At 45.0% G+C, this 15,761-nt stretch overlaps 1 protein-coding gene across 1 annotated transcript in view; it reads left to right on the top strand.

Moving 5' to 3' along the window:
* LOC122718366 (kin of IRRE-like protein 2) overlaps positions 1-15,761 on the top strand; it is a 119,443-nt gene that overhangs the window by 87,778 nt on the left and 15,904 nt on the right. Inside the window, exons 3-5 of the mRNA XM_043943335.1 lie at positions 9,410-9,593; positions 10,828-10,963; positions 13,291-13,499. Of these exons, the coding sequence (XP_043799270.1) occupies positions 9,410-9,593; positions 10,828-10,963; positions 13,291-13,499 (529 nt within the window). The remainder of the gene's footprint in view (positions 1-9,409; positions 9,594-10,827; positions 10,964-13,290; positions 13,500-15,761) is intronic.

The following is a 15,761-nucleotide window of genomic DNA, read 5'->3' as shown; positions in this document are numbered from 1 at the left end:
CCGTTAGGGATACGCGAGAGAGGCGCGTAACTTTTCCTATCGACCATGCCAACCACGTATCTCGAAGGCGTGGATGTATATTTATCCGTCTGGCGCGCGATTGAAGATCAGATGGTCTGGAAGAAAGCGGAACCGTTACGAAATTCTCGACGATCGATTGAGAAGAGAAACGACGGAAGAAAGAATGACGATCGATCGAGAGTTGGTGGAAAGTTTCAGGATACGAATCGGTGAAAAAAGAGGAAAGTTTGAAAGTTGGTACGACGTTTAACAAAGGACGCAATTCCCTCGAAACAGATTTGCATCGTTCTTTGCGATGTCTTCTCCCGAAACGAACAGTTGACCAAATGCAATTTCATAAGTGGAATTATACACGTATACACTCTCTTTCTCTTTCTCTTTTTCTCTCTTCTTTTCTCTCTCTGCGGCAAATTTAGATGAGAATTCATCGTTCCACACTTCCACAAAGTGCAGCGCATTAACGCGTGAAACCACCAAGGAATGAAATTTCCTTGAAAATATTTATATAAAAAGCTGACTCGTCGATCTTTCGAGACTTTCCGTTTCTTCCTGCGAAACTTGCTCGGGAAGGAAAAAAGGGAGGAACGAGGAGGAGGACATCGTCTGACGATCCGGAGAGAAAAACGGGAACATTGTCGCGAACCCCGGTAGCGAAGAAAAGATTTCCAAGAAGACTCTGAGATATCCGACGTCGAACAATGATCGCCCGTCCAACCCGTCGGTGACACGCGGCTTCATTATCGTCGTTATCGTTAATCCCGACGAAACTTTTTATTCCATCGTGCAACCGCCTCCTAGTCGGCCCAACCCCTTCCTCTCTCTCTCTCGATCCTTCTTCTCCCCAGACTGTCCTCCATCCACTTTCTTCCCCCCCATCTACTCTCCTCTCCCGTAATCGTCTTTTCCTTGTAATTAAGTCCTCCAAGGTTCTGCGCGCGTTATAAGGACGATGAAAAGAACCTCGATGGTTGCCAACAATCGAGGATAAATGTCTTCGAATCTTCTTCAAAGCTCAACTTGTACGGGATACGGTATTTCGATGCGTTTGATTTCCCCTCCCTTCCTTCCTCTTCTTTTTTTTCTCTTTTTTTTTTTTTTTTTCATTTTTCACGATCGTCAAAGCTATCTCGACGTTACCGCAAAATTATCGAGTGGCGTCGATCCGGCCACGCTTTTTCACCCCCCTCCACGAATCCACTTAACGCTTTGACGATCGTTTCGCAATCATCGAGAACTTTGGATTTGATCGGAGAGTCGATTAACGTTTCCAGTCAACAAGCGGCGGGAGTTTTCAGTTTTCATTAAAATTTTCGAACGGAAATCAAGCGTTCGCGGAAAGTTGAAACGCAACAACGAAGAGGTAGAGAAAAAAAAAAAAAAGAAAAAAAAAGAAGGGAGGAGAGCAAAGAGTTTTCGTTACGAAATACGAATGAAATCGTTGAACGCGACGAAAGGTAACAAAGAAACGAATCCGGTCCCTCGAATTAAAATATAAATATGTTACGATAGCGAAAGCTGCGGCATTTCTCCCTTCTCGTATTGTCGACACCGGGTCAAGAGCCGCAATTTTTCTGGCGTTCGCGCCACCAAATTACGCTTTCCGGGTCACGAGGAAAATACTTGGCTTCGCGTTCTAAAATTTGGAAGAGACGCGATTTAACCGCCCTCCTAATCTTTCCTTCCTTCCGTTTCCTTTTCCTCTCTCTCTTTCTCACCCGTTTCCCGTTCAACGCGATAAATTTTTCTTCACGATGCTTGGTCCCGGAATAAACAAACGCGTTAACGTGAAAAGCTCTGCTAAAGAAAAGGAAAAAATGATTTTCACGATGTCTCTCTCTGAAGATTCTCTCTCTTTTTCTTTCTCTCTCGGAAGATTTAACGCCACGAAGATTTTATTATGGCAATTGCGAGGCTAAACGTAGCGTTCACCCTTGTTTCCTGCAAATTTCTTGCGCCACTTGCTATCCCACCTCCGCGTCCGACTCGCGTCCACCGGTTTCCGTTCCACTTCGACTTCCTTCCACTCCCTCCTCCTCCTCCTCGTCTTTTCTACCCTTCAGGCAAGTGGATGCGCGTCGTGAACGCGCGTTGCTTATGCAACACGAAAAACTTGCTTCGCTGTCGTTCATCGTGATAGAGAGGGAGAGAAAGAGGGAGAGAAGGTAACTTGATGTAGAGGGGAGATAGGGGTTGGTTGTCGTCGAGTATGCCGCGTACGTACCTCTAAATTGGAGTCGTTACAACGCCTCGACTGAAAAAAGCTGAGCAACCAAGGGGTGAAAAGCCGGCGGTGGATTGGAGCGAGAAGCGTGGCGGGTACGCGAGAGTGAGAGGAGGACGGAGAATGGTCGGAGAAACGGACGGAAAGGCGACGAAAAGTCGACGCGAGCCCTCGAGACGCGGGCGTATCTTTTGACCGAGCTTCTCAAGAAGAGAGCTTTCACGCAATTTCTTCTTGCACGCGTATTTTCAACCCGTCCCGCCATTTTATTTTCACCCTCCTTCCCTCGTCCGTGTTGATGAACGAGCACAAACGAATCCTGCGCGAATCCAGGTATCCGGTACGTATAATCGGGGAATTCGTTTTGCCAACTCATTTTCTTGCGACAAGAACTCGTAAATCCGAGTAATTAAACGGAATAATGGAACGTCGAATGGAAAGTCGTGGAAAGATGGAAGAATCTTTTGGACTTTGCCACGATTATATCCGACGATTGTTCATGCGTCGGAGTATCGTTTCTTCAATCGGAAAAAGAAAAAAAAAAAAAAAATGGTCTTTTGAAGGCAAAGAAGGCACTCCGCGTTTCTTTTTTTATCCCTTCTGCCAATTAAGGAGGTTAACACGCGTTCACCAACCGTGCCTCGCGCGGAACATGTACGTGCAAAGCTTCCATCGGGGTGGTATAGGATTACGAGGTACACGCTATTAAGAATGAAAGAAGCCGGGGATGAAACAGTTCCGAGAGAAGCTGTCAAAGTAAATTATTTTCCCGACAAAAGTTGAAACGTTTAATCCCCTTTCAAAAAGACACGGTGAAAACGGCATTTCGACAAACTCAGACGTGCGTACTGCATACTTGCGTATTATCGATGCTGGTGGACGTTGAAAACAGTCGCGCACGTGTGTTACGCGATCTCGTGTTTTCTTCGATCGTAATGTCATTAACCCCGGATTATCAATGATCGGGAATTAATATTCAAATTAATGCTGGAAAATTGACAGCGCGGTACCGCGAGGCCGCAAATTCGGTCGAAATCTGGATGGAAAATCGATCGATTCAGCGGACGGGGAGAGATCACGCGTGTAATCAAAAGCCGCGGCTAAACCGAGTTTGGCGTTACCCTTTCGCTACGATATAACGGAACGAAAATGATTATGAAAACGTATTTATACACCGGGGGATATTCTTGAAATGGGCGGGGGAGCATCGACGAGCGGGGGGAGTGTATATCTCCTCACGACATTTCCTCTAATCCAGATGTCATTAAAGCGGATTACTCCGGCGAATTAATATGCAAATTAATGCACGCTTTTATATAACCGACCGGATATACGTATTGGTATGGCGCGGTCACCGGCATCCCGCACCGTCGTTGCCTCGATTCCCTGCCTCCCTCTCCTATTCTCACGCGGAATAAACTTGCTCGTGTTTGCATCTCGCGTTTTATATATATATATATATATATATATAAAACGCGATATATATATATATATATATGGACAGAATGAAACACGCACACGCGTGGAGAGACACGTACGACGGCAAGAGCGGAGTCCCTTGAAACGCATTTAACCGCGGGCGACGCGACCGTCCGTAGATCCCGCAATCCCGCCAACACCACGCGGAAAGATTAAATGATAAATTTCCAAAGCAACCGGCGACCACTCGACCGCCACTTATCCATCCACTTTGTACGCGACTCCCTTCTGTTTACCCCCTCGAGGCATCGTGAAAACCGGCCACTCTCCGCTTCTTTCATCCCCCTCCGCCTCGTTATTTGGATACAAAGCCCGAGCACGTTTGTCTCGTGCAGCCTCTTCCTCATCCGCCGGCGAATGTATAATTAATTCGCGTAATTAGCTAAAAACGATCGAGACCGAGCCGAGGGTCGAGTCGATCAAGGCGCAGCGTCAAAATCGTCATCTCATAGGGTACGCTCGATATTTCCTTTTTCGGTTCTATCGATACCTTTCTCGGTTCGAAATCGAGAGATTCGAACGTTTCTGAAAGGGGCAATCGCGAATCGATGGGGAAGACAGGGCGCTTTCCGAGGGAATTATCGATTTTAAATATCAAAAAACTCCCTCGAATCGGAAGCGAACATATTTTTCCCAGCCTCGTTCACTCGCGAATCCATCTTCGTTCATCGATCGACGACGTCTTCGGAGACAAGAGCGTGGATATTCCTCCGGAATCGTACAAGATTTGTTCACCACCGTTCACATGGCTGCGCTATTTTTCACCGAGAAATCGCGAAAAACTTCGCTTGAAATATCGGCTTCCTCCACGCTCGACCCACATTCGAATCACGCGCCCGATCGCAAAAATTTTTCCACGTTCGGAAGAAGTTTTTTGCCGCTGCGGATTCGAGAGATACGTTAATTAAAAACAGGAATTGTAGAATGCAACGCGTGAATTTTTTCTTTTGCCTTTTAAGAAACGATGGAAAGGAAGGATGGAGAGGTAAAAGAAAAACGCAGAGTACCACGGAAATTGAAATGATTTTAACCGCCTCCGTTCCACGGAATTACATTTACTCGTGACCGAGTCTACGATATCTCGATATTTCTGAGGTGAACTCGCAATTTTTGAAGAAAAAACACCACCTCGATGATATTGATTTCGTTTCGATCCCACGAAATTGATAACATCTTGCCGTGATTCCATTATATCCAAATCAAAGATATTTTAAAGATTTCTCGTAACGTTTTTTCCTTCCCGTAAACCGACGAATATAATCTCTTCGATTTATTAACGCCGATACATTCGCAGATTTTGTCGACGTAAGGGGAAAAATTGTACGAGTGTGTGATATAAATTTTTATATCAAGTGTTACGATCGCTCGGATAAGCAGATTGTTTCGATCGTAAATTAACATGGGACGGAAACGGCATATCCGGTACATAGATGTAAAGTTAATTCCCGATTACACGGTTCGACAGATTCCAAGTCTATAAATCCGTGCATCGATGGACGAAGCGTTACTTATTTAAGATCCCTGCCATCCTCTCTGTTTAATTCATTTCCCTCGACGAAAGTTGCCTCGAACGGTGCAACGAACTTGAAAATAATCCGAAAGAGCGGAAAATTGAAACGGCAATAAAATTTCGCTTTCAACAAGTAGTCGCGGGGAGGAAAAAGCGGAGATCGGATAAATCTGAGAAGGTTCATCTTTAGAAACGCTTTAAACGGATAACGCGAGCGAAAAAAAGATTGGCGAGAGGGTAAATCTTTCAGGGACAACTATGCAAATGGCGTTCAGAAACAGGATTTTCCATCGCACCCGTTTCGGGATATTCGGGAAGAATATCGTTTTACCAATGTTGGGCAACAAGCTATCGCTATCTTTCTCGCGGTAGGTGATTCTAAAACGAGATCGCCTCCGAAAAACCACGAGATTTACGTTCTTCGTGGTTTCTCGTTACTTCCTGTTCCCCCTCTCTTTCTCTCTCGCGCCCGCTCATCCTCCGATTCTCCACCCTATTCTTCTTTCCTCGTCCTTTCTTCCTCCAAAGTGAATATCTATGAAAGATGTAAATAACGAGGGGGATAATTTTCTCCCGAGATCCGAGCCACTCTTGTTTACAACGCTCCCTTCTTCCCCTGGGTACGTTTCCTCGTTCGTTCTTATTCGTGCAACGCATTGTTTCCACTTCCTGCCTACGCCGTCGAGACACGATTGGCGATTATCGCGTGAGCAAAAATTAGATTCGATTGATTACAATCTCGAAGGAAAGATGGCGAGAAATACGTTCATTCGAAAGGAAATTAATACGAGAACTGGCAAAATACATCGACCGATCGAAAAAACCTACGAATCCGTTTTCTTATTTTCGAATAATGGAGTAAAGTAAAAATCTATTCTGTCGAACGATACCATCGTGACAGAAGAGTTCGGGGGGATTTCCCGTTTGAAGAAGGTAACGCAACGTCGAAATTAGAAGAAGAAAGGGGACACGTTAGCTTTACAGAGATGCATTTTTTCATCGGGCCGATAGACGCGGGAAAGGGAGCAACTGGCAAGTTTCACGATGCGCGGCGCGATTCCCGAGGAAATGTCGAATTTTTCGAAGGCACGAAATCACTTTAGCGAAATAGGTGTACGGAATCGTCTTCACCGGATTACCAGAAACCTCTCCGCCTCCTCTTTTGCCGCCGCTCAGCCCACCCTTCGGGCGCCGCTCCCTCTCACCCGCTTCTTCTTCGAAACCGCCTTTTACCATCCCGAGAAGAACATTCCAAAGAGGGAAGGAGGGAGGGAGGGAGGGAGGAACCCTCTGCCGCTCTCCTTTTACGCCCGCTCGACTCGCCGCAACTCCGCTCGGCCGTGAACCAACCCTTCCTACTCATCCTTGCCAAACGAGTCGGCGATGAATCTCAAAGTTAACAACTTTTTCGAACGAAGCGAGAGGAGGTTGATCCATCAGAGGGCGGACGAGAGGAGGACGCAAGAGTGGTAAACACGAAAGAAGAAGGAGAGAAGAAGATAGAGGCGGCGCAACACGACGACCAGGTGGATAATGACCAGCCGATTCCGAAGAGAGAGAAAAGATTCCTCTTCCGCGGAAGAAAGGACGGAAGATTGGAGGCGAGCGAGTTCGAGAGAAAGGGAAGAGGAGTTCTCGCATCGATTCGCTTTCTCTTCGCGTCCCACGATCTATTTCGTTGCTCTCCAAGAGATTGCCGTTGCGTCTGCATTACTCGAGCCCTCGCTCGTGTTATCAGGGCCTTTGGCCCGGAGGGTTATGTACCCTGGCCGTTCGCTTCGCCACGCCGCCCTCATTCGTACGTGTGCACGCGTCCGTGGGTGGCGCGTCCGTGTGTGGGACGCGCGATTGTGTGGATGGGGAGGGGGTGGAGGGGACGGGGAGGGGCGTGTCTGCGGGTGCATTACGCTGATTGCTGGTCGCGGCCTCTCCGGAGAACGTAGAGTCACGAAGGCAGGAGGGTGGAAGGAGGAAGGTGGCGGCGTGTGCGGCCGTCACGGGTCGAACGAAGACAGAGCCGGATCCCGTGAACCGGCGAGGAGGAAGAAAAGGGAATAAGGGCCCTCTTCCACGGTTAAGTAAGTGAACGCTCGTACGAGCGCCCGGATTTTAATCCTTTAAATGAATGACGCCGGTGACGCTCGCTCGCCCTCCCCACTTCTCCTCGCTCCTATCTTTCCGACTATCCGACACCGAGCCACATCGAGTTTACATTCCTGTTGCGACACCGTTTCGCGCTCCTTGTCACGAGCGTCTCGAGACGCGCGCTTTAAAAATCGGATGTACTCTTTTCCGCAAGGATATCGTCGCTAGATAACAAACGAGAACGTACGTTAATTGGAATAATATTCGATTCAGAATAATCTCGAGTTGATTTTAAAAATCTCCACGAATTTGAATTTCTCTCTCTCTAGTATTTTCAATCCTTTTCCTATTTCAACTGCAATTATTTTTAACGCTCGTATCGAATAGATATACTTTTTCATACCGATGAAATTTTCTCCTTTTTAACAAACTGAAATTGGAATTAGCCGAGCATGATAACGATAACGATTCATTTACGAACTTTCGGCATAGATAATTTTCAGAGTTGTGGTGGCCGAAAATTTAAAATTCGTTAAAATTTTATATTTTCGCTAATTGTTTAAATTAATTCGAGTTTTAATTAGAAACACGTATACACACCTGTACATCGCGTAAAATAAAACTATACCAAAGCTGACAAATGTAGAACGCGTCGTCTATGGGATGGAAAAGTTCCAAGTCGAACGTGCCACGTCGTAGACTCCCGTGAAAAATCGACGGACAAGACGCTAATATCCGCGTAATTGCGTACGCGTCGCTTCGTCTCGCGACGGTAAACGTCAACGCGCTGGCAACTCATTATTCTTCTTGCCCCGAGGGCGACGCGCCGCCTTGTCCCATCTACGCCCGAATAATCATCACACGGAGGGTGATGATTCCCCCATTGTGTTATCGTGTCTGCCGTTCGATGATAAATGCCGTGCACTTTCTCGGTAACCGTCCTGTTCATTATTAATACATCCCGGATTGACAAAAGTTTCGTTTCGCCATTTTTAGAGAGAAACGTTGGTTAAACGTGGCTTGACACGTTCTATCGAGAACGAGATAATTATAAAAAGAAAAAAAAAGAAAAGGAAGACGATTAACATTTTGTTCATCGAACGGTTCCAAAGCGTTGAGATGGACGCAGCATTCTCGAGAAACGAAAATTATTTACACGAAAACGAGGCGACGAAAGTGGGAAGGGAAGAAGGGAGAGGGGAAAAGAAGGAATTCCCGAGAGAAGAGCAAGCTGGCGTTAATTCGAGAAGGATTTTCATGGGGCGGCTGGTCGAGCAGGGATTACGAAAACTCGTTAACCGGCTAATAGCCTTAAATGACGAACGACGAGATTTTTCTGGGCAACAGGATAGAGGAGAAGAAGGATTGTTGGAGCGATCATCCAGTTTCCGCACGGTGTACACACGAGGTTGCCTTCCAAGGAGCAGCGGATAACGGAAGCGGGAACGTGCGAGGACGGGCTTTTAAAATAGTATGGGGGGAGGGAAAGGGAATAGATTATAGGGATACCTCCGGATAGGGAATCGATCCTTGAATTACGGGCACATTATGACTGCGAAACTTGCTAAGGCCGCACTTTCCTACCTTCCCGGCAGCGAATTAATCTAACGCGAAAGAAGAGAAGAGCCTCGAAGCCGGAAGCCGATGATTCATTTCGGATGGAACGCGCTTAGAGGCCGAGATGGAGAAATGAAGGGGTTGGGAAGGAGAGAGGGAGAGAGAGGGAAGTGAAAGCTGTGGCGGGGCTTGAGAGGATTCCGGTAACGAGGAACGATCGAAGTCCCTTCGTTCGTCGATTAAACGATCGCGGCAAAACGCTGACATACACCGTGGCTGCCATTGTCCACGGAATCTGTTGGTGCCACCACTCTCTGTCCTCGATTTACGCTTTGCCCCCGTTTCGCTTTCTCAAAGCCCGCCTCGTGTTCGATTCACGATAATGATCCCCCCCTCCGTCCAACGACTCACGAAACGTAGAGTTGCCTCTACGTTTATTTCATTGCCCGACATTATATTACCGTTCGAATTTCCCTCCCCCCTCCTCTCCCCGGGATAACGACTTCGCCAATTGACTTCGCGACGAATCGTTTCAGCCGATCGGGATGCACTTGAAGAAATACGAGTGGGTAGGACGGCCAGACATCGGCGACTGTTCCTTGTGGGTGAGATCGGCCACTTTAGAGTTCGACGACGGTCTATGGCAGTGCCAGGTGACAGCCAGCGACTTCACCACGCAGGACGCGCTGGCATCCGAACCGGCCAGGCTCGTTGTCCGAGGTAAGGTTCAACCTTGAACTTGATAATATTCTCCGCGCCGATTCGAAATGATGAAAAGCGGCGTTAACAAACTAATCAACGCGTTAAACATGTTGAGGATGCAACCCATTTCTATTCGAGTGTGTATTGTCCGCCGGTGAAACCAGCCTGGTCATCAAATCCACGTTCGTCGCTTTTCATTGTCGTTATTCCCATTGTGACGAAATTAACGCGCTACCCGCGTGTCTAGGGACGAGGTATCGCGACAAGACAATAGGGAAGTTACGAAACTGGGCCGATGCGGGATATATATCCCGCTGACGATCAAAACGGTATTATTTCTCCAACAGCGGTTACGACCTTATAAGAAAACTCATTTTACGGGACGCGATGTTCGCGTTATACCGTTAAGCTCCTAGTTTAACGATTGATCCATTTTCTACTTTCGCGTTCAAATATTGGATTGGAAGAGATCGAAAATTTTTATAGATACTTCTAGACAGGAGTCTAGACATTGGGAAAAATTGGTAAAATTATCATAAACACGCGTGATAATATCGCAAATATCGCAACTTTTATGATTTTTAGGTATATAAAAAGCCCGGAAGAAGAAGTTAACAATTTTGTCGTGAAAATCTATTAGAGGAAAATATCCGCTCTCATCATTTTTTTGATTCATCCCGAGATATAAAGTATGCTTAAAGTATCGTAATTTAATACAGCTTAATACAGCGTACAGATTATCAGAACTGACCGTCTACGCCTCGGTGATCTACATTTTTTTTTGGAAGTGTCCGTTCTTCTGCGAATCGCTTCCAAGAATTGCGTTTGCGTCTGGAGTTTGGGGATAAATCGTAAAGTGACGTAAAGTGCGAACGAGAACCCGAGAACAAGAGAAACAAAGGGACAAAGATAAACGATTAAAAATTATTCCTCTCTTCTTTACACGATTTCAATGGAAGAGTTTAATCGAATTTCGAGATAATTTATGGACGGATATGTTTTCTCGGTAACGGTGAGTTGGAAACTTTAAATAAGATTTAAAAAGCTTAGGTTAAAATAAGTTGGATCGTGGAAAGCGAAAATCGTGTCGCGGACGATCGATAGATCCGACAAAGGTAATCAGAGAGGAGGAAGGCGGTTAAATGATAACGTAATTATAACGAGCGACGTCCAGAGAAACGTTGGGCCGCGTGTCTCCGAATATCCAGCCGCGCGACGGCCAAATTAACCTCTGCTAATTTTCTCATTCCAGTCAGCCCTCAGCGACCGCAGATAGAGTACGCGGATCGTCTAATTCTACCCGGCAGCAACGTGACAGCCCGAGCAGGTGAGATCGCTGCGCTCACTTGCAGAGCGCGGTATGGGAATCCTTCGCCTCTAATTAAATGGTTCGTAATTGTTGCACCGTAGATTCCGTTACCACTTACTACGTAACATCCACCCGACGACTCCCTCCTCGCCTCGGCCTTTTTCTCCTCGAAAACTCCTCCAACAAACCACCGATCGATTTCTCACCACGATAAGAATAGGAGGAGAAGAAGAAAAAAAGATCATGACCATTTCGATCTTTGGATCTTCTTTGGATTCCGAACCACTCGTTCGAATTCGAGCATCGTGGCACGGATATCTCGAACAACGGAATCGCGCGTCGACGAATCGACCGAGACGAAAGAGGATCGGCAAAAAAGGTCAAGGCAGGAAATTGAAACGGAGTAGCTAGCTACCCAGGAAAGGAACCGTGTAATAACATTGGTTTCCAAGGGAGAGGTTTGAATGCTTTTAGATTGCGCCCGTTTTCCAACCTCGTTCGTGCCCGCGTTCAATCATCGGCCGGAGAGTAACGCTGCTCCTTTTCGGGATTGATTCGATTAGCTCCCCAGACTTGATTTCGCCTCGCGGATCTAGGGACAACTTAATTCCACTCGTGTCTTTCACGCCACGAGCTCTCAGTCGTTCTCTCTTGTAATCGGAACGATTACCACCGTAATTGCACCGAGGGGTTTCGCAAGGGGTTCGCGGTGCAATAAGAGTCGCGAGTCGGAAGAAACGCTTGAAAAAGGATCGAATCTAATTTTTAAATTGAATTTCTTCCGGAGTCGCGGAGGCCAAGTCACTTCGTCGCAATCGTAAAAACAAATTGGAGAGCGTTTTTTCCCTCCGCTCCGCTGCCTCTATTATTTCAAAACAGAGGAATCGCGGCGCTCTCCGTTTGTTCGAGTTAAGTTTTCCCCGCGCGAACATCCCGACCCGTAATGCACCCTGTGGATCTTAGCGTTGCGACGGTGCTCGGTCGGTCGCTCGCCCATGAATAATCATGATCCATTCCAGCCGGTATCTAGACGAAGTTAAGAGGCTATCGGGGTTCGCTTGCACCCCAGAGGCGTAGAAACAACAGGAAGCGCGGGATCGAACGAAACCGAACCGGCTTCGACCGAGCGCGAAACCGAGAAACGTTGATCGAGTTGCGAGAGACGAATCACGACCAGGGAACGGTGCAAGTTCATCGTTAGTTCGAAACTTGGATCCAATGACGCGACAGGTTTTCCGCTACTGTCCCTCCTTGTCCGTGCAAATCAGTCTAATTGATATCGGGGATGCTCGAAACGCCAAGTATGCGCTATCGATCATCGCTAAGCCTGCATTTATTTATATTATTTATTACCGTTACTTTTTTGTAGTATTCATTAATTTCTTTCTTTCGAGATGTCGATAGGATCGGTATAAAAATTTATCAAAGAAACAAACACTCTTTCTCTTTAATTTACCGGTGCTTGTAATTTACGTGTACTTTATTTGTAAATGATACTCATCGATCGAAACGAATAGTTGTCGTAGCTTTGTTCGCGAGAAAGAACGACTTTGAAAAGCAATCGAACGTTAAGCCCCGCGTTCATAATCCTCTGTCACGTTTAAAAAAAAAAAAAAAGGAAAAAAAGCAATATAATTTATAAGCGGAAGTATTATTCTTTCCGCGAGGAATATTTAAATGGTTTTGCGCAAGAGAAGAGAAACGACAGCGAGCGATCAAAGAAAACGAGACTAATGTAACGAGATGAAGCTTACAACGTTCTTCTTTAACCGGAAGAATTGATTGCACTCGTTTCTCTTATCTTGCATGCAAATCCGCGGTAACATATACGCATCCCTCCCCCCGTTTCTCCGCCATTTCGAGCATCCCCTTTCCTTGGCCGGAAATTTCACTCCATTTTCTGCGCGATGGATACGTTTCCCTACGGTTATTTATCCAAGTAACCACGACACGCCGCGTGTTATCACCGCGATAAGTAATCCCGGTTAAGTAGAATCAATCGGTTCCCAAAGACGCGTCTAAATTGCCGCGTCAATGGAAAACATATGGCGATCATCGAGTTTCTCCACCCCCTTCATCCTTCTTCTCCAACGCAGGAGACCCAGGAGAAAATCTATTCCACCATGAGTGAGAATGAAATGATGAAATGTTCAGAGCACTGAACAGAAGCACTGAGGAGGTTGCTCGGAAATTGCAGAATGACGAGCGTTTCAATTTTTGATTTCGTAGAGAAGGAAAGTATGGAGGGATAACGAGAGGAGAGACGGAACAGAGTTGAAGGAGAAAAAGGTGGGGGCGAGGAGGAAGGGTTGTTGGTTCGGTGTGTCCGTGTGATTTCACTGTTCCGCGCAGAATTGTCACGAAGCAAGCATTGGAAATGCAAATTTTCGGGTGAAATGCTCGCAGGTACGTGGGTGAGACCGAAGTGAGGACTTTGAGGCCACAGGTGAATTCAACGGAGATAGATAATCCTCGTACCTGGGCGACCTACAGTGTCTGCGAGATCATGGCGGACAGATCGCGCTATGGACAGCCGATTCGATGCGTGGCCATTCATCCGGCCTATGACAACCCGACTATGTCGTCGAGCACGGAAGTCAGGTTCGATGTTAGATGTGAGTATATACCTTTTGTTTTTCCTTTTACTTCGATTTACTTAAGATAATTGATCGATTCGATCGATTCTTATCTGTATACTATCAAAGATCTGGGATGTTTGTTTCGAGTTCGTTGAAGATATTTTTGATGTTTTTTTCTTTTTTCTTCTTCCGAAAAGATTTACAATAGTATCGATATTCTTAAAATATCCTCCGATGTTATACTTTTCATTCGTTACGATGTCGAAAAATAAAAAAAGAAGAAAAAATGAAAACTTTCGTGCATGCGAAATTCTAAAAAATTGAACGCAAATTTTGTTTTATTTATCAAGAGTAAGAAAATAATCATACCGCTTTGATCTTTTTTTCGTTCCACCCTAATAAATATTCAAAAATTCCGTACGCTTGACCCGAGCGTAACAATTTTAGCTGTCGCTTGCAGCCGATATTGAAAACAAATATTATTCCTTCTCCCCCCCCCGGTTGTCTTATTTTAACACTGGTCAATCCGCTTGTCCGAGTGGGACGGATTAAAATCAGGGAGGGAAATTAATTCCGGGAACTAATTTAACAAACGATATCGAGTTACACCGATGTCGCAACTTAACCGCTTTAGCATAAACGGGATTTAGGTCCGTCGTAAAGGATACTCTTATTACAAAGTTGTTCCATAACGTTCAGGTCATTCTCGTTACTAACGCGGATTAGTAGGCAAGATTAATATTTAAGAATAATCACCGTTATCCTCGTCCAAGATGGAGGGAAGGGAGGATAACTCGAGGATCGACTCGAGCCAACTTTCCTCCCAACTTTTTTAACGAGATCTCCACCGTTGGAAACAATTTTTTCGCGATGAAGGGAAATCACGTCGGTCGGAAGACGGGCAAGTAATTTCGCGAGATTCGCGAGAGTTCGATCGCGGCGCGATGAATTTGTTTGGATCGAACTCGGGACCTAAAACGGGGGTGAAATTAAAATTCTGTCGGAGTATTCGTGAATAACGGACGGAAACAGGGGAAAAATGGTCCTTTTTAGTCGCGTGATGGAACATTTCCTTTTCCTATATTCTTCAATATCCTGAATTCTGACTGTCTGTATATACATATATATTAATAAATTGCGAATATCAATAGTAATTTTATTACGTGGATTTAATTATGTACAATGTATGTATAATATTATGTAAAAGTTTCTTTTTTTTTTTTTGACAAATTTTTACAAGACGTCGTGTAATATATCGGTTCAATATCATATTGGATCATCTTCTGTTCACATAAATATAAATATTCTCACCTTTTAATATCGTAACATATTCGTTTATGTCATTTATGGAAAATATATACTATAAATATTCGCAATTTATTATTTATTATTATTAAAGTCCTGCGAATGAGATAATACGCACATCTCATTTTGAAAATTAAGCTCAGTCTATTATTTCCTTTAATTTATCGTATTTCGTATATTATTATAATATTATTATATTGTATATTACTAAGTAATCTCAATGCAAGTAATATTATTAACAAAAAAAAAAAGACGAACAATTGAATTTTCGTACGAATTTACACGCGAAAAGGATGATGGGAATTTCGGTGGAGACGATATTTGGTTAGCACGTTCGAGAGCGAAATGGTCATTTGACCCAGCGCGAAAGAACATGGAGCAACGAATAAATCGGTGTTAACGAGAGGTGGACAGAAAGGGTGCGTGTGCATCAGGCTGACCTCAACCCCTACCAAAGCAAGAATCCCCACCAAGGCTACGATTTAACCTCACACATACCGGTGACCGCGGAACCCTCATCAATCTCCCTCAAAACGCGGCACCCTGACGTCCTGCTTTTCGACCTTATCGACAATTCGAGCTCTGCTGCATCGTCCGACAATTTTGAATCGCTTTTTACGAAACAACAATGACTAATGGCCAGCGGATCGATTCGACCGGATTAAACGATATCTCGACCACTCTTTTTGTGAAAAATTGAAAACTGAATTTACTGAAAATCCAAAATATCACTCTCGTACGAAAGACGAGCGGATATAAACGGGATTAAAATAGATATTATGATTTTTTTTTTCAATAATCTAAAAATTATTTCCATCGATTATTAACTATTTAGATAGTTCTTTTTTTTTTATTTTTTGCTATCAAATTCTCTAATCTGTCTATTCTCTAATCAAATCAATCCTATACGATAAAATTCCATTTCGATCTCATCCACGATACCCGAGTAAACGAACTCTACCTAAACTCTTGCGATTTGAATTGACACTGCGT

Source organism: Apis laboriosa, unplaced genomic scaffold (assembly GCF_014066325.1).
Source record: "Apis laboriosa isolate Shangri-la unplaced genomic scaffold, ASM1406632v1 scaffold62_cov152, whole genome shotgun sequence".
NCBI classification, from domain to species: Eukaryota; Metazoa; Arthropoda; class Insecta; order Hymenoptera; family Apidae; genus Apis; species Apis laboriosa.
This window is presented reverse-complemented; position numbering and strand designations above follow the sequence as displayed.